At 40.8% G+C, this 25,115-nt stretch overlaps 2 protein-coding genes across 3 annotated transcripts in view; both read left to right on the forward strand.

Annotated features, from left to right (window-relative positions):
• add3b (adducin 3 (gamma) b) overlaps nt 1–12,343 on the forward strand; it is a 30,539-nt gene extending 18,196 nt beyond the window's left edge. For both annotated transcript variants that reach the window (XM_050071615.1, XM_050071614.1), the window contains exons 8-15: nt 1,341–1,439; nt 2,129–2,299; nt 3,683–3,943; nt 4,150–4,266; nt 5,598–5,687; nt 6,752–6,875; nt 10,371–10,472; nt 10,635–12,343. In XM_050071615.1, the coding sequence (XP_049927572.1) occupies nt 1,341–1,439; nt 2,129–2,299; nt 3,683–3,943; nt 4,150–4,266; nt 5,598–5,687; nt 6,752–6,875; nt 10,371–10,472; nt 10,635–10,885 (1,215 nt within the window). In that variant the 3' untranslated portion in view covers nt 10,886–12,343. The remainder of the gene's footprint in view (nt 1–1,340; nt 1,440–2,128; nt 2,300–3,682; nt 3,944–4,149; nt 4,267–5,597; nt 5,688–6,751; nt 6,876–10,370; nt 10,473–10,634) is intronic.
• A 4,174-nt stretch (nt 12,344–16,517) lies between these two features.
• Nucleotides 16,518–25,084, forward strand: LOC126406990 (max-interacting protein 1-like). Its single transcript, XM_050071627.1, has 6 exons — nt 16,518–16,898; nt 17,997–18,099; nt 18,260–18,289; nt 19,687–19,801; nt 22,750–22,921; nt 23,061–25,084. The coding sequence occupies exons 1-6, from the start codon at nt 16,670–16,672 to the stop codon at nt 23,222–23,224; spliced, it is 813 nt and encodes a 270-aa protein (XP_049927584.1). The 5' UTR covers nt 16,518–16,669; the 3' UTR covers nt 23,225–25,084.
• Nucleotides 25,085–25,115: the final 31 nt, after the last annotated feature.

Genomic DNA, 25,115 nt, shown 5'->3' on the forward strand with positions numbered 1-25,115 from the left:
TTTAACATCAGGAAATTGGTGCTCATCCAGGTTTTTATGTCTTTAAGGCAGTTATGAAGTTTAGTTAATTGATTACTTTCTTCTGGCTTCATAGATAAATACAACTGTGTATCATCCGCATAACAATGGAAATTTACAGAGTGATTTCTAATGATGTTACCCAAAGGAAGCATATATAGAGTAAATAGGATTGGTCCGAGCACAGAACTCCAAAACAAACTTTAGTACGTAAGGATGACTCATTATGAACGTGAACGAACTGAAAACAATCAGATAAATAAGATTTAAACCAGCTTAGTGCAGAACCTTTTAGGCCAATTAAAAATGCAAGAATGCAAGGAAAGTAAGTGTAGCTTTAAACCCCATGAAAAATGTCAACCTGATTTTGTTGTACCGATTAAACAAACAAGATAGAGCTTGTTAATAAGTTAGCTTCAGAGCTGATGGTAGCTACAAGTCTTTATGCTAAACTAACCTAACCAGCTGCTGTCTGCAGCCTTATATTTAACAGACAGATATGACAGTGGCTTCAATCTGCTCATCTAACTCTCTCAGAAAGCAAATAAGCATATTAGGGCTGATTTAAAGTTGTACATAGGCTCTAGGCATGCTCTTGTGTGCATTTACGTATACTTGTGTGGTGGTGTGTCAGTGCCAAAACACTAGTTGCCGGTGGGGTGTCTATGCTACTTTAAGTTTCTGTGAAGTGCATTTAAGTTAAATTGATTTAACTAACACACAAAAAAAACATGGCTTAATAGTGACCATATTAAACATAAGTACAAAATCCAGCTCCATTATAACACAAGGTTTACAGACCAAACAACTGTCTCATGCTAGACACGTTTTCCCCTCATATACAGCATGCTAACATTATTAGCATAAGCCTGTGACATTTCCCATTGCAGAAATTAGCCTAGCAGCTAGCAGACTTTTCCCTCTACTCATATAAAGCTGAGTTAAATCACACACAAGACTAAAAATGCTATTTTGTGGTGGTTTTGCAATTAACTGATTATTTGTGAAATAAAAGTAGGATAAATAAAAGCTTTGTTTCAACTGAGGGGAATAGTTTTCAGTTTGCAGAAATAAACAGGAAGTCTGCAAAGCTGACAGAAGTATCAGAAATATAAACCCGGCATTACTCATTTCCATAGATGACAGATAGTATCAGCAGAGATTGTATCAGTACATGTGTCATGTATGTTGATAAGGGAATATTTGCTAGTTAATGCACACATTAATGAAGGTACGTAAGCATATCTGGATATGCATTGTATTAGCTCAGATGGATTTGTTTAGTGTATCATGGTGATGAAAGCGTTCTCTGTGTTTTTCAGGTGATGATCCTGAGGAATCATGGGCTGCTGGCTTTGGGAGAAACAGTAGAAGAGGCTTTTCACTACGTGTACCACTCACAGCAGGCTTGTGAAATCCAGGTAAAAGCAAAATTTCCCGTTGCTACCTCTTCCTGGTAATGACACGTAATTGCAGTGTTCGGGTCAGAGCAATCTCTGAACTTAAATGTGGCCTTGGTTCACTTTTTTACACATTTATATGCTAACTACATTGAATGAATCGCTTATATAATTTTTCCCATTTCACCTGTCGCAGTCTCGTTCATTTCTTCCACGCATGAGTCAGACTCGGTTGCAAATGGCAAAGTATTACTGCAGTGCCTGAAAGGGAAGCAAAGCTGATGTCTAACATACAGAATGTTTGAACAAAGCTAAGTCAAATATGTGCTAGAGAGCACCGTTCACAGTCAGAGCCAGGTGGAACCCTGCAGTGTTTTTGAGAAACTCCTGTTGCTTTGTATCGGGCAGGCAGTCGGGTTGTTTTTTCATCATCCTGCTGTGTCTGGACTGTATTTGTTTTTCTATTGTTTTTGACAGATATTGACAGCCCAGCTGACATATAATTACAATTCCTTAGGAATGAAAATTCTACTCTATCTTAGAAGGGAAAATATTTAACGTTCTGAAATTAATGTTCTCTGTCTAAGCAAGTTTTGACATGGCAGAATTATAATTAATGCATGAGGGAAAACCGTTAGAATAATAATTTGGCTTTTAACTTCAAATGTAAAAATTGTGTATGCTAGAATAATTTTGTTGTCTGCGTTTAGGTGAATGTTTTGAGATGTACAACCGTGGACAACCTGGTGCTCTTGGACAGGGAGAAGCTTAAACCCCTGACCCAGGGAGTGGCCACTGCCGGGCATGTGTTGGACAATGAGGTCAAGTGGAAAGTGGGCGAGGCCGAGCTCGAGTCCCTCATGAGGATGCTGGACAACCTGGTGAGTGAACCCTGACCTGTGCCTTTTACCCATGATGCCTTGAGTTTCCTGTTACAGGCGTTTCCTCGGGAAGACTCTGATTAGAGAACAGATACATTTTTGTTCATCTTATCTGAAAAGGATTTGTGTAATTGGATCATAGTGTCTGATGGTAGCTGTCACTGCAGTTACAGATACTCATGTAATTATTGTCAGATTGTCAATTTTTTTGTCCGTGGCGAAGATACAGTCTGCTGCTCTTGTTTCACCTTAAAGATTTCTGTGCTGTTCTGCTCTGCTGGCAATTTAATCCCCGCTATACCGACCACACTGCTAATGACTGTCCCTGACATGTTCTGTGGACACAGAAGATGTCAGACTGTGTCTGTTTGAGTGGGCTTCTCGCTAACAACTGTGGCTGGAGTGGGCTGCAGCTGTGTTAGCCCTGTGTGATCGTAGCCCGCCCACCCCTCTCAATCATAGCTTCCAGATGGTGAGGCGTGCTGTGGGCAGTCACAGCCACACAGACCACACAATCACTTAGTGTAAGGACTCTAGTGTACTCAATTTGGAAATCAGATTTGGCATTTTCTCCAAGACTGTTTAGTATGGCGCTGGGTGCAAATGCCAGTACACTCACTGCAACAGGAGGTCTGTCTGTCCATGCCAGAGGCTAGGGTTTGCTGATTGTGGTGGACACAATAATGATCTCTGTGCATGCCTAACTTGATTAACAGGATGTTTTCTCTAATCTGGGCAACTTGAAAGATGGTAACCGATACAGACCAGGTGCTTTCTGTTTTAATCAGGGCAGTGTATATGTTAATTAAGCCTGTACACCCCAATAGTGTTACTGATCACAACATTTGGAAACTGTGCTTTGGGTGGCAGTGAACGATCCTGTGAATAAATGATGGCTTGCTCACACTGTGGCGATCAAAGCCCAACGCAGGGATCATTTTTGGTGGCAAACTTGTCATATTGCCTGCGAGAAAATGCCAATTTTGATTTTGATTGTAGTGCTGTACTGCTGGCTTCAGACTGCACTCTGCACCCGCTGCGAGTTCCCATCAGTTTTCTAGTTGTCTCTGTTGTCTTTGATGTATTGTTAACAACACACTGCTTTAAACCAAAGTTCTATCTTTTCCCTCTGAAACTGGGCACATCTGCAAAAACGCTGTTTGTATATACAGCGTTGTTTAAATATTTAGAAGCATTGTGTGAGTGGATCTTGGGTGGCCCGTGCATCCTTTGAATTTTCTATCTTTTGTAGTTGATGTTTCTTATTTAATGGATTGTGAGGGAACAGTGCGAAATACTGCACACAATATCACCTCTGTCAAAGGAAAAGCTGCTCAGCAAGTATGCTGGAATAATGTTTTTTCCCTTTGTGTGACCTTCTAGGGATACAGAACAGGCTACTCTTACAGGAACCCCATCGTCCGTGAAAAACCGCGCTCTAAGAACGACGTGGAGATCCCTGCCACCGTGTCTGCTGTGCCATCAGAGGACAATGAGCTGGGTCTGCGCAGCCCCTTCAAGTTTATGGCGCAGAAACAGCAGAGAGAAAGGACCCGGTGGCTCAACTCACCCAACAGCTACTTGAGGGTCAATGTTCCTGAACATTCACCCAGCGGGGATGTCAGCCCCAGGACCAAGACCATGGTGCGTTGATTTTCATGTCAAGCTGTAACAAATTTAATCATCTAGCTCTGACTGTTCTGGTCTGAGGGGAATCATGAGCTCAGGAGCTGCCATTTCTTTGTATTAGCCTGCCCTCTTGTGGCCAGTTTGAGAAATACCATTTTTACTATTATTTGAAGTTCTCACCACAATTTGTACTTTGTACCCTGTTTGTTTCTTTCTCTCAGTGGATGAAGTCCTCAGAGCCAGGCAATAGTGTCGGCACACCGATAAAGATTGAAGATCCCAACCAGTTTGTCCCACTTAACACTGATCCCACAGAGGTTTTGGACAAGAGGAACCGGGTCAGTTGAAACATCACGTTTTTCACACAGCACTGCCTCTGCATGCTGTATATCTCAACACCAAAGACACACAAAAATCCTTATTGCCTGCACTGTATCATGATTGGTGTGTCTCTTACAAAATCACACCCAGTTTTAAGCTTAAATATACTATTTAAACATTCAATTTCCTTTGACATACAGCATAGAAAATTGACAGTAGACTTGCTTTTCAGTAAATTGATGCTGATTAATATGTTCTGACAAGTGGGGCTGCAAACCAATTAATCTGCCATTTTTATTCTCAATTAGTCATGTCTCAAGGGCTGTAACTGGCTGTCAGTCCAATCAGATTTGGCTGTTCAATACAAATATTCGACTATTTGTTCTTTTTTTATTATAAAGTTTGAGAGTCTGAAGAGGGTTTGGTGGGATGTTTAGGGTGACAGAGACGTTCACGTACTATAGTAAACAAGCCAAGTAGCCCTCAGAGCTCATACATGCTAACTATGGTTACGACAGATCGGAAACGTGCAACATTTTTTACCAACACCAGATATCGAACAAAAGGCAGAGACTGTGTCATATTAAGTTGCCGTGAGCTGTAAATTCACCACCTCTAAGCAGAAGGCAGAAGATTATCTTGTAACCTCTCTTCCGCAAAGCTGCTGCTTACATTTCACTCAAACTCTCCCTACGTCTGGGTCCACAGCTGCCTGGACCTGAGATCAGCATGAAAGCGAGGAGTGCTCACTTTGTAGCTAAATGTAGGGACTGAAATGTCCCCAGTAGTACATTGCACATTGATTGACCCAAAGAAAAAAATGCTTGACTTGAAATATCTACTACTGAGGGGTCTTCAAGTGATGAATCTTCGACTTTCAGGGGGGAGCCCTGCATGTCTTCATTAGATTTTCCCACACCTCAAGTAAAAATAGTCGCCAAAATAGTTGTCCAAACCCCCCAAAATTTTCAGTTTACTGTCGTATATAACAAAAGTATCAAACTCTCACAACTGAAAAGCTGTACCCAGCAAACTTTTTGTTGAAAATGACAAAAACGATATTTAGAATTGTTTCCACTATTTTTATGTTGACCAATTAAATGATCAAGTGACTAATCATTGCAGCTCTAACTGAAGAAAATCCCTCTATAGCAGCAGCAAAAAGGCATTTCAACAGAATCGATCATTAAGCTTGATGGATTGAGGAACTTTACTGTGATTTGCTGTGTTGTTGAGTGTTTTTAGAAGTATGTTTGACACACCTTATGTTGGCAGGTGTAGTATAACATTATGATATTGTACTGTATGTAAAAGATTCCTGAACCAAGTTTCATCTGATTTTGTTCAGATAAAAGAGCAGCACAGAGGTGACCTGATGACGGCCGGACCAAAATCTCAGTTACTAGCAGGCATTGTTGTCGACACCGTAAAAGGACCCGTGAGTATATTTACCATTTGTAAAAAATGATGAAGTCACAGGTGCAACCACACTGCATGATATACAATGTGTCACTGTATATATTTTTCCCAGTTGCTTCAGCACATTTTCTAAAACACTGCTGCAGTTGTTAAACCACTAAGATGAATCACCATGCCTGTTTATACTGAGCATTACAACACTTTTGTCCTGCAAAAGGCGGCCAGTCAGTCAAGATGTTAAACTCAAAAGGAAATAACTTCATCAAGGTTCTCATCATTGCCACAAAAAGAGAGCCAAAAAGGACAAAACGATTTTGCACACCCAAATCAGTGAGGATGTTCCGCATAGACATTTTAGCTGTGCCTTCTACAGTGTGCAATAGTCCTCCAGTTTCACGGTTTCATCCTTTGTCCCCAGTGACTGTCAGTCAACTTACAGGATTAACAACAGGTGGACCGAGTAGCTGCAGGCAGTCAGAGTCGTCCTCAGACCTGCCACCCTGAACACCTCATAGGGCCCCTTCCGTACATTAAATCCCATAAGTCTGTCAACCAAAAACAAAACTAAACATCTGTTTACAAAACTATAATGCACAGATAATACAAGAAAACAGATAGAAACTTATATTAATGTGATCTATATAAGGAATTCTACAAGAATTTCCAGACATGTTAGGATAGACAAATGTCGACGGCAACTAACTGCGTCTGTGTAACAGAAGACGCCAACACTGTGTCTCTTTATCTAAGCACTGAAACAAGTTGCATCGACTTTGATGACAGAGGCTAACGCAATGCATCACTGGATCAAATGAAGATTATCCGCACTTGTACTTAAGAGTTCTGAATGAAAGCACCCAGAAATGCATTTACTGTTGTGAGACCAAGGAAGAATAGATGTGAGTGCTGCACACAGGATTTGGAGAAACGGTGCTTTTCATTCCCCTGAAGCAACTGGAAAAAATTGTAAACATAAATGTATAACCAATTTTGATTTAACCATGGCAGCGACCACTTTTATGTACTGCAAAAAGCATTACATCAGGTTTTCATAATGTCTCTTTATTCTCCGCTGTCAATCAGGCTTTCATCATCGAGGATGAGGAGCAGACTCGCTCTCTTCCCCCTAACCCTTTCAATGAGCTCACAGAAGCGGAGCTGGAGGAATACAAGAGCGAGGTAGAGAGAAAGCAGCAAGGCCAAGAAGGTAGTCAATCTGTTTCTTTACAATGACAAAGCCTTAAAGGGAAACACCACCTGAATTAGGAGTGCCAAAATGTTATTTCCATGGCCCAGGAAAGTTCAGTTAATATTTGTGAACATGAGCTATTCTCTCTCAAAGACAGAAACCAGACTGAAGTCTAAAACAAGTGATGTCATCAAGTATAAAGTCTGAATGTCTGTTTGCTTATTTATGCCCAAATGAGCCTTTTATTTAATTGTAAAGAGCTCGACTTGAAGTTAATGAAGGTAAATTGATGCCTCTCTGAATATTCCCTTGGATGCTCTCAGTGCCATCTAAAACATCTGTCCTAATTCATTGTCTATGGCGCAGCTCCAAACTTTGTACTTGATGACATCACAAACAGCGCGCTAGCTTTTGGATTTGGGAGAGAGTTGTTTATGTCTGCTAATATTTTTGGACAGACCATAGGAGTAACATGTCAATTCTGAAAATGTTGTAGTTCCCCTTTAAAGTGCACAATTGCTATTTAGAGGCACAGAAAACCTCTGCTTAATCTAATCCCACTTGGGTTTACACAAGCTCATATCTGACATCATCCCATGTAGATTATGAGTGTATGATGTTTTGAAGTTAATCCTCTCTGGTCCCAGAGGTCATGAAAGAAATCGAGATGGAGAGACAAAGCTAATCTCGTTTTAACAGCAATCTCTGACTTCACCAAGCAAAGCTAAAAAGAATCCGTTAAAATAAAGTTTAGGACACATTATATCTGAAGAATTATGAATCAAAAAGAACTTGTTTGACTGTTAATTAAAAGGACACATTAGACATTATTGCGTGGATTTCAGTTACTTGATGTCTTGGTGATTATTTGCGTCTGAAGCTTAATTGTAGTTTTTTAACGTTCCAAAAGTTTGCTGCACTCATTGCATCAACATGAAAGCAGACTCATTAGCCCATAGTCGAGGAAGTTAATTAGTTCAGTCAGAGTGCTGGGTGCAGCCTGGAGGAAACGTTGGAACTACGTTCACTGAAATGAGGATATTCCTGCAAAAATGCCCGCAGGAGAAAAATGTCAGTCCATGGTTTCACTCATCCGCTGAGTTGTGAAGTCAGCTCACAGGGATGGTGAGAGATGAGCTGCAAAGACATCAGTCTTGTCAAACTACTCAGGCCCTGGTTATGACTGCAGACAAGGAAAAAAAAATGTGTGCAGAAGGGAACATTTCTACAGCTGTGTATCACAGTAGCACCTTTGTTTTTCACTATCACAATAACGTGTCAGTCTCAGAACACAGCAGCTAATAGAGATTATACAATGCAGCAGTGTTGTTAAACCAGACTAGCTTTCATTGTTTACTGTTTTTATTTACAGTGCTAGACACATTGATGTGGGGATGGCAATGCCTGACCCTTTATCTAGTGCCATCTTGAGGTTTTAAGTGAAACCTCTTGACAACTTTTGAATGGATCGCCAGAAAAATTTGGTCCAGACATTCATGTCCCCCCCTCTGGATGAATCACTTTGGTGAGCCCTTAAAGCTCTAGTGTGTATGATTCAGTGGCATCTAGCAGTGAGGTTACAGATTGCACCCAGCTGAAACGTTTCTCATTTGCCAAACGTATAGGAGAACTATGGTGGCCACTGCAAAAATACGAATGGCAGTATCTAGAGCCAGCTTTTGGCTTGTTCGTTCTGGGCTACTGTAGAACAACATGGCGAAATCTGTGTAGATACAGAGCCTGTACACATGCTGCGTCTTTAACCGCCAGTAAAATGTGAGGTCAGGCGCTGGGTGCTACTCTTGTGCCTAGGTTGCTAAGCAGCCTCAACAAGCACTGTATCATAGTATATTTATCCGAAATCCTGAGTGCAGAGCTGATCTTCTTTCAGGCGCTGTTTGTGTGCAGGCCTATTGTCTGTGAGACAGATGTAAAGCTCTGGCAGCCGTGCACTAAAATGATTAACTTCTTCATATTTATCACAGACTCATATTTACAGATGAAAGGAAAGATATCTGCTGGCTGTGATTGGTTGTTCCTCATCATATAACATGCAGTGTGTGCTGCTGCGTTCCAAAACATCAGGAACGCTCAAAATGCGCAAGAACATGTGCGTGTTGCCCTGCCGTTTGAGCGCTCCTGCCGTGTGTCTACATTGAAAACAATGGATTTGATGGCACAAAAAATGCGGCATGTGTATGGCCCCAAAAACAGCTCATTCTAAGGTTATGAAAACGCAATAATTCTTAATTTCAGGTCATTATACACAAATGAAATATGTCATACATAGTCATGAATACTAAATTCTATTTCTTACAATATATTCCGCTAAATCCTACACACTGGATCTGTAACTCTTCATCTAGCACCACTGTCATGTCAAAAATTAAGTATTTTTCTTTTTTTAAATTTGTTTTTATTTATCTACATTCACAGCAGCCTCAGCCATATTTGTGTTAAGTGCTATAAGCAAATGTTAGCATGCTAACACTGAATGCAGACAGTGAAAATGGTTAACATTTTTCATGCTAAATAGTTTATTTTGCTTTGATTTCACTTAATTATTAGACTAGTTTCCAAATTGTCTTGCATCCCAAGATGTTTGTTTTCACATACATACATACACTTAAATACAAAAAAACAACTACAACAACACCAAAAAGACAAAACCATGCTATACTACATATCACATAAGACATTATAAGAGTGGATGCAGTACAAACATTCACACAGGTACACTGAGGCCTAATTTGATGGATTGAGGACCAAAACACTTAATTTTGGGACATCAGTATATTAGCATTGTCCTGAGCATGCTAGCATGCTGACTTTAAAGGCCCAGACACACCAAACTGACATTTAAGAACTAGTGGCGATGTAGGCTGACTGTTGTGTCGCCTTGTGTCGTCTGTGTCTCAACCAAAAAGTTGCACTTGAACACACCGCAAAAACAACAGCCAACGGCCAATTAGCACGCACGTTCTGAATGTGCGTGAGATGAAATAACTTTCCATACCAGCAGGTGGCGGTACTCTATATTCATCATATTCATCATTCAAAAAGGGAAACCGGAAGGCTGACAGGACAGATTCAAGGGGCTAGTTAGCCTAGACTTTAGTCATTGTTTGCGTTCCTCACTTACGTTTCCTTCTCTTGTTCTGAGGTGAGCTGCCAATCAGAGTGATTTCATTCGCTAACAGGCTCCACTGCAGATTTTACATGCTGAGTTGGCTGAAAAAGCTGTCACAGGCGGACTAGTGTCAATTGTGCGTGACACACCACAACTGCTGACTGTTGGCTTGGTGTGTCAGGGCCCTGATACTTAGCTGCTGCACCGAAGTACAGCCTCACAGAGCTTCTAGCATGGCTGTAGACTGAGTCTTGTTGCTTTTGTGAACAGTGAAAAAATACAATTCTGAACAGCATAAATTTGTTCATCTAGTTCGCCTCACTCACACGAACATACCAGTGTTAATGAACGACTGACCTCTGATGACTTTAATCCTTTTACAGAAGATGATGATGCCACTGATGCAGATGCAGATGAGATGACGACATTTGATGGCTCTACTATCTCTCTTTCCCTCTCTCCCGTGATGACGCCAGCTAAAGAAGGTAATTAGCTAGTCAACAGGCACTGAAATTATGATTTGAAATTGTTAGCAATAGCTGCCGCTTGTGTCTGTTTAACGTCCATCTGGTGTAATTAGTAAAAAGCATTGTGATGCACTTCTTATCCACATCATTCTTCAGTGACTTGTTTTCATCTTTTGACAGACACAATACCCAACGGGAAAGACCACTTGGAAGAGACGGACGAGGATCTGAGCATCGAGGTATCCAAAATGAGCGTGAGCACTTCGGAAACGGCAGAAATCTCCATTTCATCTCAGGAGAAGACGGGGGAGGCTCAGACCCCAGAGAGCCAAACCAAGTCCCCCAAGAAAAAGAGAAAGACATTTCGCACACCTTCATTCTTGAAGAAGAGCAAAAAGAAGAAGGAGAAGAAAGAAAAAACAGAAGCCTGAGGGCCTTTACTGTAAAAAAATAATTAGTGTTTTGTTAGGAAAACATCTGAATTGCCTTTTTAATTTTCAGCTTGTTGAAGGGAAGTGAAATAAGAGGAAAGACTATCATCTAGTCAGAAAGTCTCCGAGGACTGTGTTGCTTTCACGCAGCTTCCCTCATTCACGGCTATTATTTCATGGGAAAGTTTTTCCGAGACGTGCCAGCAGATGGTAATATGGAAGTTTTTTGAGAATTTTTTGATTGACCACTCCCAAAGGGCTCAGTAAAATTAAATCAAATGAAACGTGCACTGCATATCTGTGGTTGTTATTACCCATATTTTTAATGGGGTTTACAAAAAGGTTATGAAAACATCAGATTACAGTTATGTATTTGTGGATCTTTTTTTTTTTTCTTTTTGCACAAGTTCATTGTTGAATGTATTCTTAAAGCTAAAAAATTGTTTAAACAATTTTAAAATTTAACAGTCAGTCACACTAGTAGTGCAACAGTGGCCGGACATATTCAGATTATACAATGTTCGGCCTTATAAGAAGTACGATTTGTATCTGAACGTATTCATTATACTATCTTGTAATAATATATGTTGGTTTATATTATAGGTATAACAATATAGTGTTTGATAGTTAAATAAAGGATTTGATAGTCTTTACATATGTACTTTACTTACTAACTCTCATACTAAACATGCTGTGATTGATAACTCAGTAATAATTCATATTGTTTGAACGTTCATGTCAGTGGTGTTGTTCCCATGGTTGCTGCTTTATTGTAATAGTGACGAGGAATTGACTGTGACTAACAGGAAGAGCCCAGCAAAGTGATAACTCTTGCATATTGATGAGTGACAAAGTTTGACTGCTTGTTTGGATGCTGACAATGAACGTGCTGAGTCTGACTCAGAGAAAGCTGAAAATGAACGATTGATGTTTTGACTAATTTTGTCAGTTGATAGCAATATGCTGTGGAAAGCTTGTCTTCATTGCCACTGTTAGAGTTTGATATATAAAGTATATTAGAGGACCATATATTTACATCCCAGTCTATAATGTGAATGATGTTTGTTTTGACCCAAAGGGAGTGACTCTTTGCCTTTGTAAATAGTTTGTTTTTGTGCTTTGTTACGCTAAACCAAATGTTAAACGACGACAGAAACATAGAAATGTGACAGTACAATCTAATAACAATATTTTAACACTTCTTTTTATCATATTTTTTATTCAGCGTCATTAAGCTCCTTATTTAGAGAACATGCACAGCGCAGTGTGTTTACAAATTGTATTACTTAGGTAATTTGTGTGCCTAGTGCTCGTAATTCCTGCATTGTTTACATTGCTGTTTGTTCCGCCTGGGTTTTACTCCATGGTGCTTTACATTACAGTCGCCTTCCCTCAAAGTCAGTCCTTTTAAAATTGCCTTCCACCTGATGTAATAAAAGCTCGGATATGTTTCCATAACTGTTTTATTGCTCTCTTGTTTGTTGAAAGGCATGAGATGTTATCACTTCTTATCTTTACTCAAATACAGTTTCAAACACAAAGAGGCTTCTTCACAGATACATCGTTAAGATTTAGGGGGATTTAGTGGCATCAAGCGGTGAGGTAATATGTGCTCATCTTTTTTCTGATCCAGACGTTCAGGAGGTATTTACTGGGAGCTGAATTATCCACAGAGGTCTCCTCCATTCATAAATAAACAGACCCAGTGATTAAAACTGGTTAAAACACAGAATAAAACAGTTTTACATTAGAAATTTACATTATGATTCTCCGACACTGTTAAGCATGTTGGAGATAGGCTGCTAGCCTAGCACCTGCTATTGTATGCCCACCTTCTTTCTCTGATAACTTAAGATTTAGGAGTTTCGTTTTTTTAAACAGGGTCCAAGTTATCGGCAGAGGTCTCTTCATCTCCAAGACAAACAGCCCTGGTGATGTAAACCAGTAAAAACACAGACTAAAGCAGTTTCATGTTAAAAAGTCATGTTTTTAATGATGCTTCTCATCATAGAGAGGCTGCTAACTACAGTGGCCGAGGCGAAAACGCAAAGGTTGTATCTAAAGCTAGAGCCAGTGTTTGTCCACCCTGAGCTACTGTAGAAACATGGCAGTGCAACATGGCGGACTCCGAAGACGAACCTGCTCCCTGTGTAAATATAAACAGCTCATTCTGCCCCGTTTCCACCAAAAACTTTCAGTATGGTACCTTTGGAACCAAAAGTAACCCTTCAGACATGGTACCTAGACCCTAGCGTTTCCACTGCAAACAGTATTCTTAAATTTGGGTGGGGCTGTTGTCACTCACTGCTGCGTCCAGCACTCACTGTATTTCCTTACTACTGGTGACACAGATGCTGCAGTGAGAGTCTCTCTCCATGGGATATTTAAAAATAGCAGGTTTGTGCATTTAGTCCTTCTAAGGCAAGCTCAGGGGTTTAGTGTTGCAGGAGCCGTTCATATAACCTGGACGAAATTAATAAATATAAACACTTAAAGATCCACTCATTACTAAAAGTGTATGTCATGTAAAAACTAATGGAATGGTCAGTTGTCATATTGATATTTAAGGTGAGTTGATTGATTCATGCCATTAACTCATGCATTGAATAACATTACAAGTAAACATTCCACCTCAAAAGTTGCCGGCGGTCGGCCCAGTGAATTAAGTTATTTTTGCTCCAGCTGCTGCAAGAGGCAGCAAAACATAATTTAATTTTATAGTTACAGTAATAAAACTCCCCATGATATGAACGGTGGTTACATAAGTCTAAAATCATGCCACAGCTCAGCCCTGAGCAGAGTGACCGTCTGCTATTGACCAATCGACGGACCACAGTGTTCACAGCTCCACCTTTTAGTACCAGATCTGTGTGCTAGGTACCCCAACAGAGGGGGGACCAAAAATGGGGATGTAACGGAACGGTTCCATTGGTACCATCCACAACTTCTCACAGTGGTAACGGAAAACAACGTACCGAACTGAACCCAAAACGGGTTTTAGGTAACAAAAACGCAACAATTTTCATTTTCAGATGATTATACACTAAAGAAAACATACTTCTTTATATTATACACAATTTCTGTCAATAAATCCCCCTGAATCCTACACACTGAAACTTTAAGATGTCGGATACTTATGCATTTATTTTAGTCTGATGTGCTGTGAAACTCCAGCTCATTATATCCAGTTCTAGGAGACAACACACCACCTCAAGTATGAAATGAAGCTTTCTAGAAAACTATTTACACAGCCTCCCCTTTTTTTCCAACAGCAGCGTCCCTCTAAAACAATGCTCTCTCTTCAGTGATAATTGACCGTGTGAGGCTGTATAATCACCCTACAGCCATGATATGAATGGGCGTTGTCATGGTAATCCACTGAGAGGGGGCTGTGGAGACAAAGAGGGGATTTGGTGTCTCCAACAGGTGTTCCTGTTGAGGGAGTGACAGGATCTATACCTACACCACCCCCAACCCACACACACATACACATCTCTCCTAGGAGATGACATATGGACAAGAAGATGAGGTCAAAGGGTAACACATTTAACTGAACATAGACGTGACCAAATTATTATATTTACGATGTCTTATTATAAGGTAAGACAAACATGAGTCTTTGGCAAGCGCATAATAAAGAGAAAGGTCTTTTCTCAACTTTTGTCTTTGTCTTATCTAAAATGCATGAGCAGTGCCAGCTTCAAACTTGTTATCTGAACAATCCCTTTCAATGTGTGGATGACAAAGCTTAGCGCTGAGCTCTTCCCTGTCCTGACACTGCTAAGGAGAGGACAGAGCAGGTGATACATGTCTGGCCTGGTGAAGTGTCCTTTGCTGTGACCTCAGGGCAAAGTGCAGCTATTGTTTTTAAACAGCAGGGGACTGCTGCTGCACAATGCTTCATGTGAGACCGTCTCCTCTCAACACCATGCGAGAGGATAGTATCAGCGAGATAGATAGATGGATAGATAGCCCTTCATATATATATATATATATATATATATATATATAATATATATATATATATTATATATAAAAAATTCCCTTTCAACAACATCCCAAATGTCTTATACTCCCCGCTGTGTGACACCAGCGTGGGATGTTTGGCACAGTCTTTCATAAAAACACACAAACACACATCCACACATACACCAGCACCGTGTGACTTTGCCTCCTCTGTGACAGCCGAGCCACTGGTGTAATCCTCAGGCTTTTCAGATTACTCCAGTTGGGGTCACATTCTACACCAACCTACAGTGGGTCAGCTTTCCACGCTGTCGCTATCAGCGTGCAGCTCGCACAGTCAGTCAGCCTGCACACGAGCCTCACAGCACAGATGAGCCTTTTCCTGGTGAAACGCTGTCAGTTTTCCACCCCCCCCACTGAACTCTCTGTCCATGTCTGACTCGATTTATCTGTCCTTTTGGGCACATGGGTAGCAGTGGATGAGATGATAGTGGAGTTTCATATTTGCATTGGTGTTATATGGAAGATACTCCAGTAAGAAGAGTCTTAATCAAATGGGAAAAAAAGCATGCTAGCAGAGACAGCACTGCAAAAACAGGCCTTAATTTGGAGGATTTTATAGGCAGTGTTTCCACAAATTCAGCCTGTTTTTTCCCCCACTAAAGAGCGCGTCTCAGATCAGGACCGTCTGTGTGCGTCAGGCCTTGCCAGGCAGCTGAAATAGACTCCATGGGAGGGTGTGCTCTCTCACAGGCGTCCGTTACAGGCCTGGCCACATCTGCAGCGGGCCAGCCATCTGCACCCATTGTCTCAGAGGCACAACACAGCCCTGCACGCATGGCTAGCTTCATAAAGGCAGGCCCTTTCCCCCTCTGTCTTCCTCCATCCCTCATTGGTGTGGGGAGAAAAAAAATGACTTCTTAATCAGTCAAAAGGGACAACAGACGTGGAAAATCGAGCTAGGGGTAAAACAAATTTGCACGGTTGTTTTTAAAGGACGGGTAACTTTAAACACTAGGAAAATATGGTTGCTTTCACTATAATGTGTATTCTGCTGTCCACTGAACTGCAGCAGCCACAGATGGGCCCAGCTCATTCTGACATTAACCATAATCTCACTGGTTTATTACTTTATTGTTATCGCTACGTGAGTTTTAGAACTGAAGAGCTATACAACACACCCAGGGGAGCTGAGGTGAAACAAAAAAAAAAGACAAAGCTAGGTGAAAACAAAGGACGAATAATCTCAAACTAACTCTAAAATCATATGAATGGATTGCATTCACACTCAAGGGAAAACTCCTGAACACTCCTCACTGTGGGATGCAAAGAGTGAGCAAATGCAGCATCTTCCTTGTCTTTGTTTTCCAAGTTGCACTTTTGATTTACCCACATATTGTCCTGCTGCCATGTGGTCAAAAATGCTTTCCCCTTTCAAAGTCTGCTCATATGCATTCAGACAAAATTGTGTGCACAAGAAAGGCAGCTATTATTAGTCATAATTATTCCCTTAATGTCAAGTGAAATAAAGCAGTGTTGTTACAATATGAAAGCAGGCATTATGTGTGTTATTTGTTACTCTCCTGCAGTATTGATAATGAGGATTTATTATGGCACAGTTGACAATGAATGCAATGTGCATGCGTTAGTGGGAGGGATTATCCACCAAGTAGGGCAAGTGGCTGAGGCTAAGGACTGCAATTCCATCGAGCCTAGTTCATTTCAGTCATCCGCTCAGTGCACAGACGGGACAAGGAGAGCAATTCCAGCGCTGCTTTATTTGTCAAAGCCCCCCATAAAAAACAACCTAAAGTCAAAATGGTAAAGTACATGCGACAGCACAGCGAGGTGAAACTCGAAGAGGTTCTGTCGGAGTCTGATGCGTCCATGGACCAGCAGGATTTCGGAGAATTGTCCGACTATTCTTTCAGCGACGTTTTATACTCCAAATGTTCCGCAATGGACCAAATCGGCACTTTCATGAAGAACGTGCAAGTGCTGCTCGATGCGGCACATTACATAGAAAATATCGAGAAGAACAACGGAAGTAAGTAAACACGGGCAGTAGGGGATATTAACACGTAATGCGCCGAGCAGACAACAATAGAGGCGAAGGCGACAAAAGACGCGCAGCGGACAGATGATCTGGCCCGACAGCAGCCAATGATATTTCACCTGCTACTGAAAAACTGTTGTCTGATCGACCTAACACTTGCAAAATATCATCAGTGGAAAAGAGGTCGCAAAATTGCCTGCATTTTTAATCCAGGAAGCAAATCAAACTGATTTTTATTGCAACAATAGCCTTCAGCTAAATTATCTTCTGCTCCCATTAAAGCTGGTTTCCTGCAGACTATGGAGCACTTCATTGACTAGGCAAAGCAAAACTGAATGTATTCATTACTTAAACATGCTTGCATATGTGCATTAGGTTGAAACAAGCAGATATGTGTGATGTTTGAGACCTAATTTCCAATTTAATCTGCTATCTCCGTCTATCGCAGCTTCTTTAACGATTATTCCATTTAAATTAATGCATCCGCTTACAAATGACGCATTCACGGACCCTCCTGCATATACAAAACTGCAATTTAGGTTTTATTTCTGCTAAACGTTTCCAATTCAAAGCCCACCTATCATTTTCAGAAGCAGCAGCTGCTTCCTTGTATGTGTTGTTCACATGGTTTCCACATGGAACAAATTGCAAAGTTCTCATTGGTCGGCACACATGTTCCCAGCGCGAGAGTCACCGCAGGGAGCCAATCACGCGCAAGTTCACGGCTGACGTCGTATGTTACTGGGAAGGAGCGTTCATGGGAGTTGTAGGCGTTTTGTAACAGTGAAGAAACTGTAGAAAAGAAATGTGTCTTACAGAAGTGTAATGAATGAATGTATTGATAGTAGCATTTTCTAACAGAGGTTGTCTGTCTGTCAGTCTGAGTTTTATATCTTCTAGTTTAATTAAATGGATTTGTTGCCTCCAGGCCACATATTTAAATGTAATTTAAAATTCAGGTCAAATAAGGTCACATCAATCATACAAATCTAAGCCCTCCTGAAGCTTTTTGCTTGTAGCTCAATTGTAAAAAACAAAACAAAAACGGAACAATATATTTAATCCTCTTGATCTTTTTTTCATCACCAGAATGTGAGCATGGTTATGCTTCAACGTACCCTGCAACCCAGACTGCACACCAACAGAAACAGCGTAAATTCAAGAGCAGGAAATTGGACAATCTTCACAATAGGTAGGTCAATGTCTTGTGAAAGGTCCTCAAATTAAACATAGATGTGAATGTGCAGTGTTAGTTTATATTTGGTTTGTATGTATAGACTGTGTAATATGTTGTATTTTGCATCGTTAGCATTTATATAACCGTGTTGTTTATGTATTTATAATGTTAACAGGTCAGCACACAATGAACTGGAAAAAAATAGGTGAGTAAAACAAGATTGAAGACATCATTTCTATGCATGTTTATGACAAAAACTACTGAGAAGAGACTACACTAGAGACATGCCACAGGAACACGAGGAAGACAGTGAAATGATGTGACTGTGGGTAGTCATCGTAAATTTATTGCCATCTCACTTCAATCAGCTTTTGTTACATGTAACAAGTTGCGTGCTAAAGTCCTACAGAAGAGAGAGAAAGACAATCAGCACAGCATTTCAACTGCTTTAGCAAATGAGGTATGCAGGGAGTCTATCTCGAGAGCCAGCTGTCTCAAAATGGAGCTTCAAGCTGATAAACTACAAGCCTTTTCCATTCTGCCATGTTTGCATATCTTGGTGCATACCGTTTCAAAACGAGATGCACTGCAGGTCCTATAAATCAGCCTATTATCATCACAGGACTTCAAAAAGGGAATTTCTATCAACAACTTAGAAATTCACCCATTGTGTACAATGGCAGTGTGCATTTTGCAAGGCAAATAAAAAGGGAGGTGTAATGCAGCCTCAGTAGCAGCAGCACTGCTCCTGGAGGACATGCACACATTTCCCCAGTCAGCAAATGGGAACCGTCTGTTTCCAGACAACGGGGCTCCTTCCTGAGAGATTCTCAGCTGCACATCTAACAGCAGCTTGCTTCTATTGCTCCAGGATGAGGCAGCCTCTGCTTTGAGCAGGACACAAATGTCAGGACACATTTATGCTAAAATTAAACGCCCAGTTAATATTCAAAAGCAAGCCATGTGTGTGAGAATCTTTCGCACCATGTGATGCGAAAAATGGCATCTTCAGGAGCAAGGCTTGTTTCATATTGGGCTATTTTTTTATTACAAAATGGTGGCCAATGCAGAGAGAAGAGATGACATCACAACTTGACCTACATTTTACTCTGATATTTGAAAGGAGAGTGAGTGTCCTTTGCCAGTTTCTGCATCCATTCAGACCACAGGCCCAGAGGCCTCAGTGGATCAGAAACAGCATTGAGCTGACCTCAGCAGCTTTTAAATCTGGGACCAGACACATCCATACATAATTGCAAAGAAGTCAGATTGTGTGGCTAACTAGCAAAATGGATAAACAGATACATCAAGTGCCTGAATACCTTGACTGTTATTGCTCATCACAGATGGATTAATGCTATCATAATTAGAATTGATCAGGAACAATCAATAGTTGTTTGCCTTAAACTACTGCAACACTAATCAAAATGGATAAGGAGGAAATATTATAATCTGACTTAATCAGGATCAGTGCAGAGGACAATAATGCATTAGTCTGGAAATTCATCCTTCTGTCTGTCTAATTGTTGCATAATGCACATTACTGCGTGTACGCTGTCTCGTAAGAGAAACAACTCATCTTGACTGTGTCTCCTCCCACAGACGAGCACATCTCCGCCTGTGTTTGGAGAGGTTGAAGTCCCTCATCCCCCTGGGACCAGACTGCAGTCGACACACCACACTGGGACTGCTCAACAAGGCCAAAGCACATATCAAGGTGTGGTAGCCCCTGTAGTATGGTACCATCACGGGAATAAGGGCTAAATTCTGCTCATTTTTGTGCTCATAGTAATGATGTAAACATATTTACATTCTGTTTCCACTGCTTCTTTTTCCTGGCTGGCCACTTGTTAATGATTTAGAAAGTAGCAGTAGCAACATAGCAGTCATCATGCTGAATTCCATACCTTGCTCACAGCAGACTAAGCATCTAAATGGAATTCAGCCATTGGCATAATTTACTCCTGTGCTTTTCCTACTTTGACATGTCAAATTGTCATCAGTGTAAAAGGCCTATCGCTTGCGGTGTCTCATTATAAACGCACATCTCTTTGGTTTTGGATAAAAGCCTCTACCAAATAAATACACGTTAATTTATCTAATCGTACATAATTGAGTTTAACACTCACAAAGCAAAATAGAATCTGTGCCAATCACTCACAGATATCTGGTTGCTGCCTTCAGTAAAAAAACAATTGATGTCATATTGACTGCAAATATAGATCTACAGTACTACAGAGGATGACTTTGATGTACAAGGAAGGCTCCTAGCACCTCTACCTATGTGATACCCAATGTGAATCCATACTGTTGTTTTACAAAAGCCTTACCAGTCAATAGACTGATCCTGTTATTTATTTTTAGAACAGAATTGTATTTTGGTCTCTTAGCTCTCACTCTTGGTGTTGCACAGTCTCTGGTTTCTTCTCGAGGTACAAGCTGCTGTGATACTTTACCGTCCACGTGGCGCTAGCGATCGCAGTGCAGCTCCTCTGTCTACATAGGCAGCTCAATATTTAGCTGGAAATCCATTTGAACTTTGCAATTCTATACATTCTTAGGTGTTTTAGTTCAGCAAAGACACAACAGCGCTCATATTTGTTTTGTAATCACAGCTGACACGGCATTAACACCGCAAAAAAGAGGAGAAAGGTCTGGATTTTCTACTCCTTTGTTGAACTTTCTGGCTCAGTCTCACATCTAATATAAAGCCTAAGGACAACACACACATAATTGATGGAAAACCCGCACTAGTTTAAAGTTAGAGGTGGTTAAATGAGATATTGACTGTGAACAGCAACAGAGAAGTTAGCAGTGTTCCCCAGGTACTCCCCTGCAATCAGTTTCCTCAGAGCCATTAGATGAACTGCACTTTGGACACAACTTTATGATACAAAGTGCTTGGTTATTTCAGTTTCTCTTTTCCTTTTAACCAGTCCTCCTTTGGCTGTTATCAGGACTGCCCCGTGAGGGACTTTTAGTCTTGTTGAGTCTTTGATTAGGTCATGTGTCATTCACCATTGACCATTAGTCTGTAGAGAGCACCAGATCTGTCCTGGTTGTTTGAACTGCCGGCCTGAATGGGCCACTGAGTGTCTGAACTGTACAAATAATGCTGTAGCATTAAAGCATCTAAACGTGTTGGCTCCCCTGATGGCTACAGTCTACTTCAGATGAGATTTTTTTAGGGATATATTGGATTTCCTTAAGCCCATTCTGTGCAGGCTCCAGTAGTGGGAAGCAGTTGAGGGATGACTGAAGGCTGCAATATGAAAGCAATCCTGGCAACAGTCTGTGGGAGTTTATTACAGTGGGGGGTAATGGATAAAGTACCTACTGTATGATGTCAGCTGTTGACTTTGGACTTGCCTGTTTAAAGGGCAGGAAACGTGGCCTCTGAATGCTGCTGTGTTGTATTTTTGGAACCACAGGTTGTGTAGGAGAGTAAAAGGGTGGAGCAGGTGCAGGCAGCATGAAGCTCAGGGCTGCAGGAAGCAAAAACACCCTGTGTTGTGCGACAGGAAAAGCATGAATAAGTGCTGCTCTCACCTGCATCACTGTACCAAACTCCATTAAAAAAAACTGTTGTTTTACCGCATTTGTGATCGTGCAAAATACACAAGCCTCTTCAAACACCAACCTGTGCCTTCATGAAAATATCTCTTGTATAAAAAGTAATTTGGAGAATCAACATGGGGGACATTAGAGGAAATGAACCATACATGGCAACTGATATAATACAGCATGCGTCGCTGTGAAAAACTGTCTTTTTTTTTAAGTTGTGAAATATCCAAAATCAGTTTTCATTTTACAAATATCATCTCTATTTGTCAGCCATCTCTGCAACTTGTGTAAGTAGCTGTGCAGGAGCCATATCAGTTGTTTTTCCCACCAGCAGTGAATCTTGCAACTGGCTTGCATATAAACTGTTAGTACTTATTACTATGCTCCCACCATAGCGTGAATCAGTTTTTTATTTGTGGCATGATCAGATATGATTATTGCTGCGAAGTGATTGAACTATGAGGTTCAAAGTGTATCTTCAGGACTTTGTTTGCTTAACCTGACACACTCTGCGTGACTCTGAGTGAGCTGTTTGTGCTTGTTGTTTCAAGTACAGGCTTTAAACTGACTACTGAACACAACACATGCACTAAAAGCAGTGTTCAAGCCATGGAAGTTTAAATAAATAAATTAGACCTAAGAAGGCAAAGAATTAATGTTTCTGCCAAACACAGAATGAGATGACCTTTGCATCCATTTGTATACCAAAACCCATAAAGCAATTACTCTGTCATCTTTCACTTATATCCACCTCACACAGTGACACCAGCAATCCCTCTAGAATCCATCCAGCAACGTGCTGTCCTTATGTGTTGAATATTTCATTAGAAGGCACAGGGGGCGTCACATTTGATGGCAGCAACAACTACATATTAACATCACATCACTGCACACGAGACAAGTTCACCATCCCCTCATGCATATAGTATGTTAATCATGAGCAACATCTAGAGAGGTGTTGTCATAATTGCGTGATTTGATGCTAAATAATTCACATAAATACTAAATGTGGCACACTGGATCCACACACACTGGTTGTCTTGATTATCTTCCTACATAACGACAATTTAATTAACTGCTCTGCATTTCCCTGTCATTCAGAAACTTGAAGAGGCGGACCGGAGGAGTCTGCACCAGCTGGAGACCTTAGAGAGGGAGCAGAGGCACCTGCAGAGGCAGCTAGCCCAGCTGCAAACTCATGGAGATAGGGAGAGGGTCCGTATGGACAGCCTGGGCTCCCGTATGGACTCTGACCGCTCAGAGTCTGACAGAGGTCAGTGTCCGAATCTGAGCCTTTATCAATGGTTAAACTTTGTAGTACCATTAGGGTTTGTCAGGCACAATTTAAAACATTTCGACCTGCATTATTCAGATGATTAATCTGTAATTATTTGTGTTTTGTTTTTGAGCAGAAGAGATCGAAGTTGATGTGGAAAGCACTGAATTCTCCCATGGAGAAATGGACAGTGTAAGCACCAGTGGTGCAAGTGACCTGGACGACCACAGCAGCCGGCAGAGCTCAGCCAGCGACGAGGGCTACTCCACATGCAGTCTAAAACTGGCCTTCTCTGCTTAAAAAGCACCAGCCTATACTTTAACTCCAGCTGCAGTCTTTTATGGCTTTCACCTTTCAAAGTACCAGCCTACAGCTCCATTCTCCCTTTGCAGTTTAGGTTAACTGTCTCCAGAAGAACAACCAGCCTCGATCCCACCTTTACCTGACAAATGAAACATCTGCTCCGCCCTGAGAACCAGCCTTAAGTTCAACTCAGCCTAAAAGTTGTCTAAAAATGTCTCCTTCCAAAAAGCCAAGGGGCTCCTCTACATCAGTCTGAAACATTTTACACAACAGCCTCAAATTTAACTCCCGGCAATATACAGTTTCCTCATTATAAGAGTTGACTTAACCAATCACCTGAATGTCCCTTAACCCATTACCAGCTAGAATCAACCATAAAGTACCTGCACTCAATACTGACCCTGTAGAGGACCCACGATCGCAGCAGTGTCCAACACTGAAGGGGAAACTACCTTTAGTCAAGTTGATCCTCTGAAACCAGCAAAAACACTAGAAACCCAATACCAGCTAGAAGCTCACCATTGGGACCGCTTGCTCCATTTGCCTTGTAAAAACATTGCCCCTTTTCTTTGGATAACGCATCCAGACGACACTTCTTGTCAGTGTACAAGCCAGTGGCAAGGGCTACAATGTCTGCATTCCAAAATGTTTATTACACTCCTGTAACCTTTTGCTTTAGGACCCACGACCATCACTGATCCGTGTGGCGTCCCTTCTCTTGACTGAAATAGTCATATCCAAACAGGTGGTGTAGTCCACCCTCGTTATTCTAATTTATTTGCATATGATTATAGTATTTATTTTTGGTATATTTAATTTTACTGTAGCTAGGTCTTGGTCATGCTTGAATGAAAAACATTTTTTAAAATATTCTCTTTTTAACATTTAACAAATTACTTGACACAAATTTAACCCCCACAGAAGCATATGCAGTGCTAAAGGTTTAATGCATTTCATGTTTTGTTGAAAGAATGACACTTCTCTTTCACACTGTGCTCAAATTCAGTTTTATTTAGACAGTAATAAGCTATCCCGCACTTGTCCAAGCACAAGGCTGAAAGCAATAAAGCGTCTACTTTTATCCTATCTTTGATGTTGGCTGTGTTTAGCATACTATTCTGTCCGTCCAACACCAAATTGCAGTTTTGCTAGTTTTCCACTTCGCTCCAGTAGTGGTATCAGTTTTAATATTCAGCAGTTAAAATGATTGTAATTGATTTAAAAAAAAAAGCTATGGTGCATGTGAATTGAATGTAGCTTGTCTAATCATGTTGTAATGTGCTTTGGATTGACAAGTCTTAAAAAAATGTCTGTAGCATGAACAACACTACAGAATACTAATTTTGGTTTATACTTCAATGTTTAATACTGTATTATTTTTTGTATTGTAGCAGGAAAAGAACAAGTTCAATTCCGTGAAATTTGGAGACTTCCCGTTAATATTCAATGTATATTTGACACTGAGAATTGCACTGCTGACCTGTTAGAATCCATGAAACCAAATAAGACATTTCAATATGACCATTTATCTGCATTTTTCTGGTCCAAGTCCTAAAGAGATCACCACCAAATTGTGTCTTAACATGGGTATATATATGACTCTTGCACAAAGTTCCTTGTTACAGGTCTTTTCTCCCCCACCCCAACCTGTTTGGGAATCTATAAAATGCACTATGAAAAAGACTTTTGTTAAGGACGTACGTCAAAGCACACCCCAGAATGTTTTCTCTTGTGCTTAATCAGCCATCCAAGGTGACTTTTTTGCAAAATGTGCTGCTGGTCCCCTGCTAGTACTTTATTACAGTTCCTGAAAACTGTCCCTGGAATCTTAATAAACCTCTACCACCCAGACATCAATCAATTTCATCTTTTTTTTTTTTTTGAGTAA

Source organism: Epinephelus moara, chromosome 19 (genome assembly GCF_006386435.1).
Source record: "Epinephelus moara isolate mb chromosome 19, YSFRI_EMoa_1.0, whole genome shotgun sequence".
Lineage (NCBI taxonomy): Eukaryota > Metazoa > Chordata > Actinopteri > Perciformes > Serranidae > Epinephelus > Epinephelus moara.

Coding starts and splice junctions, on each gene's coding strand:
- LOC126406990 (XM_050071627.1), top strand. CDS start 16,670: ATGGTAAAGTACATGCGACAGCACAGCGAGGTGAAACTCGAAGAGGTT. Junction 18,290..19,686: donor AATGAACTGGAAAAAAATAG/GTGAGTAAAACA, acceptor CTCCTCCCACAG/ACGAGCACATCTCCGCCTGT. Junction 22,922..23,060: donor CCGCTCAGAGTCTGACAGAG/GTCAGTGTCCGA, acceptor GTTTTTGAGCAG/AAGAGATCGAAGTTGATGTG.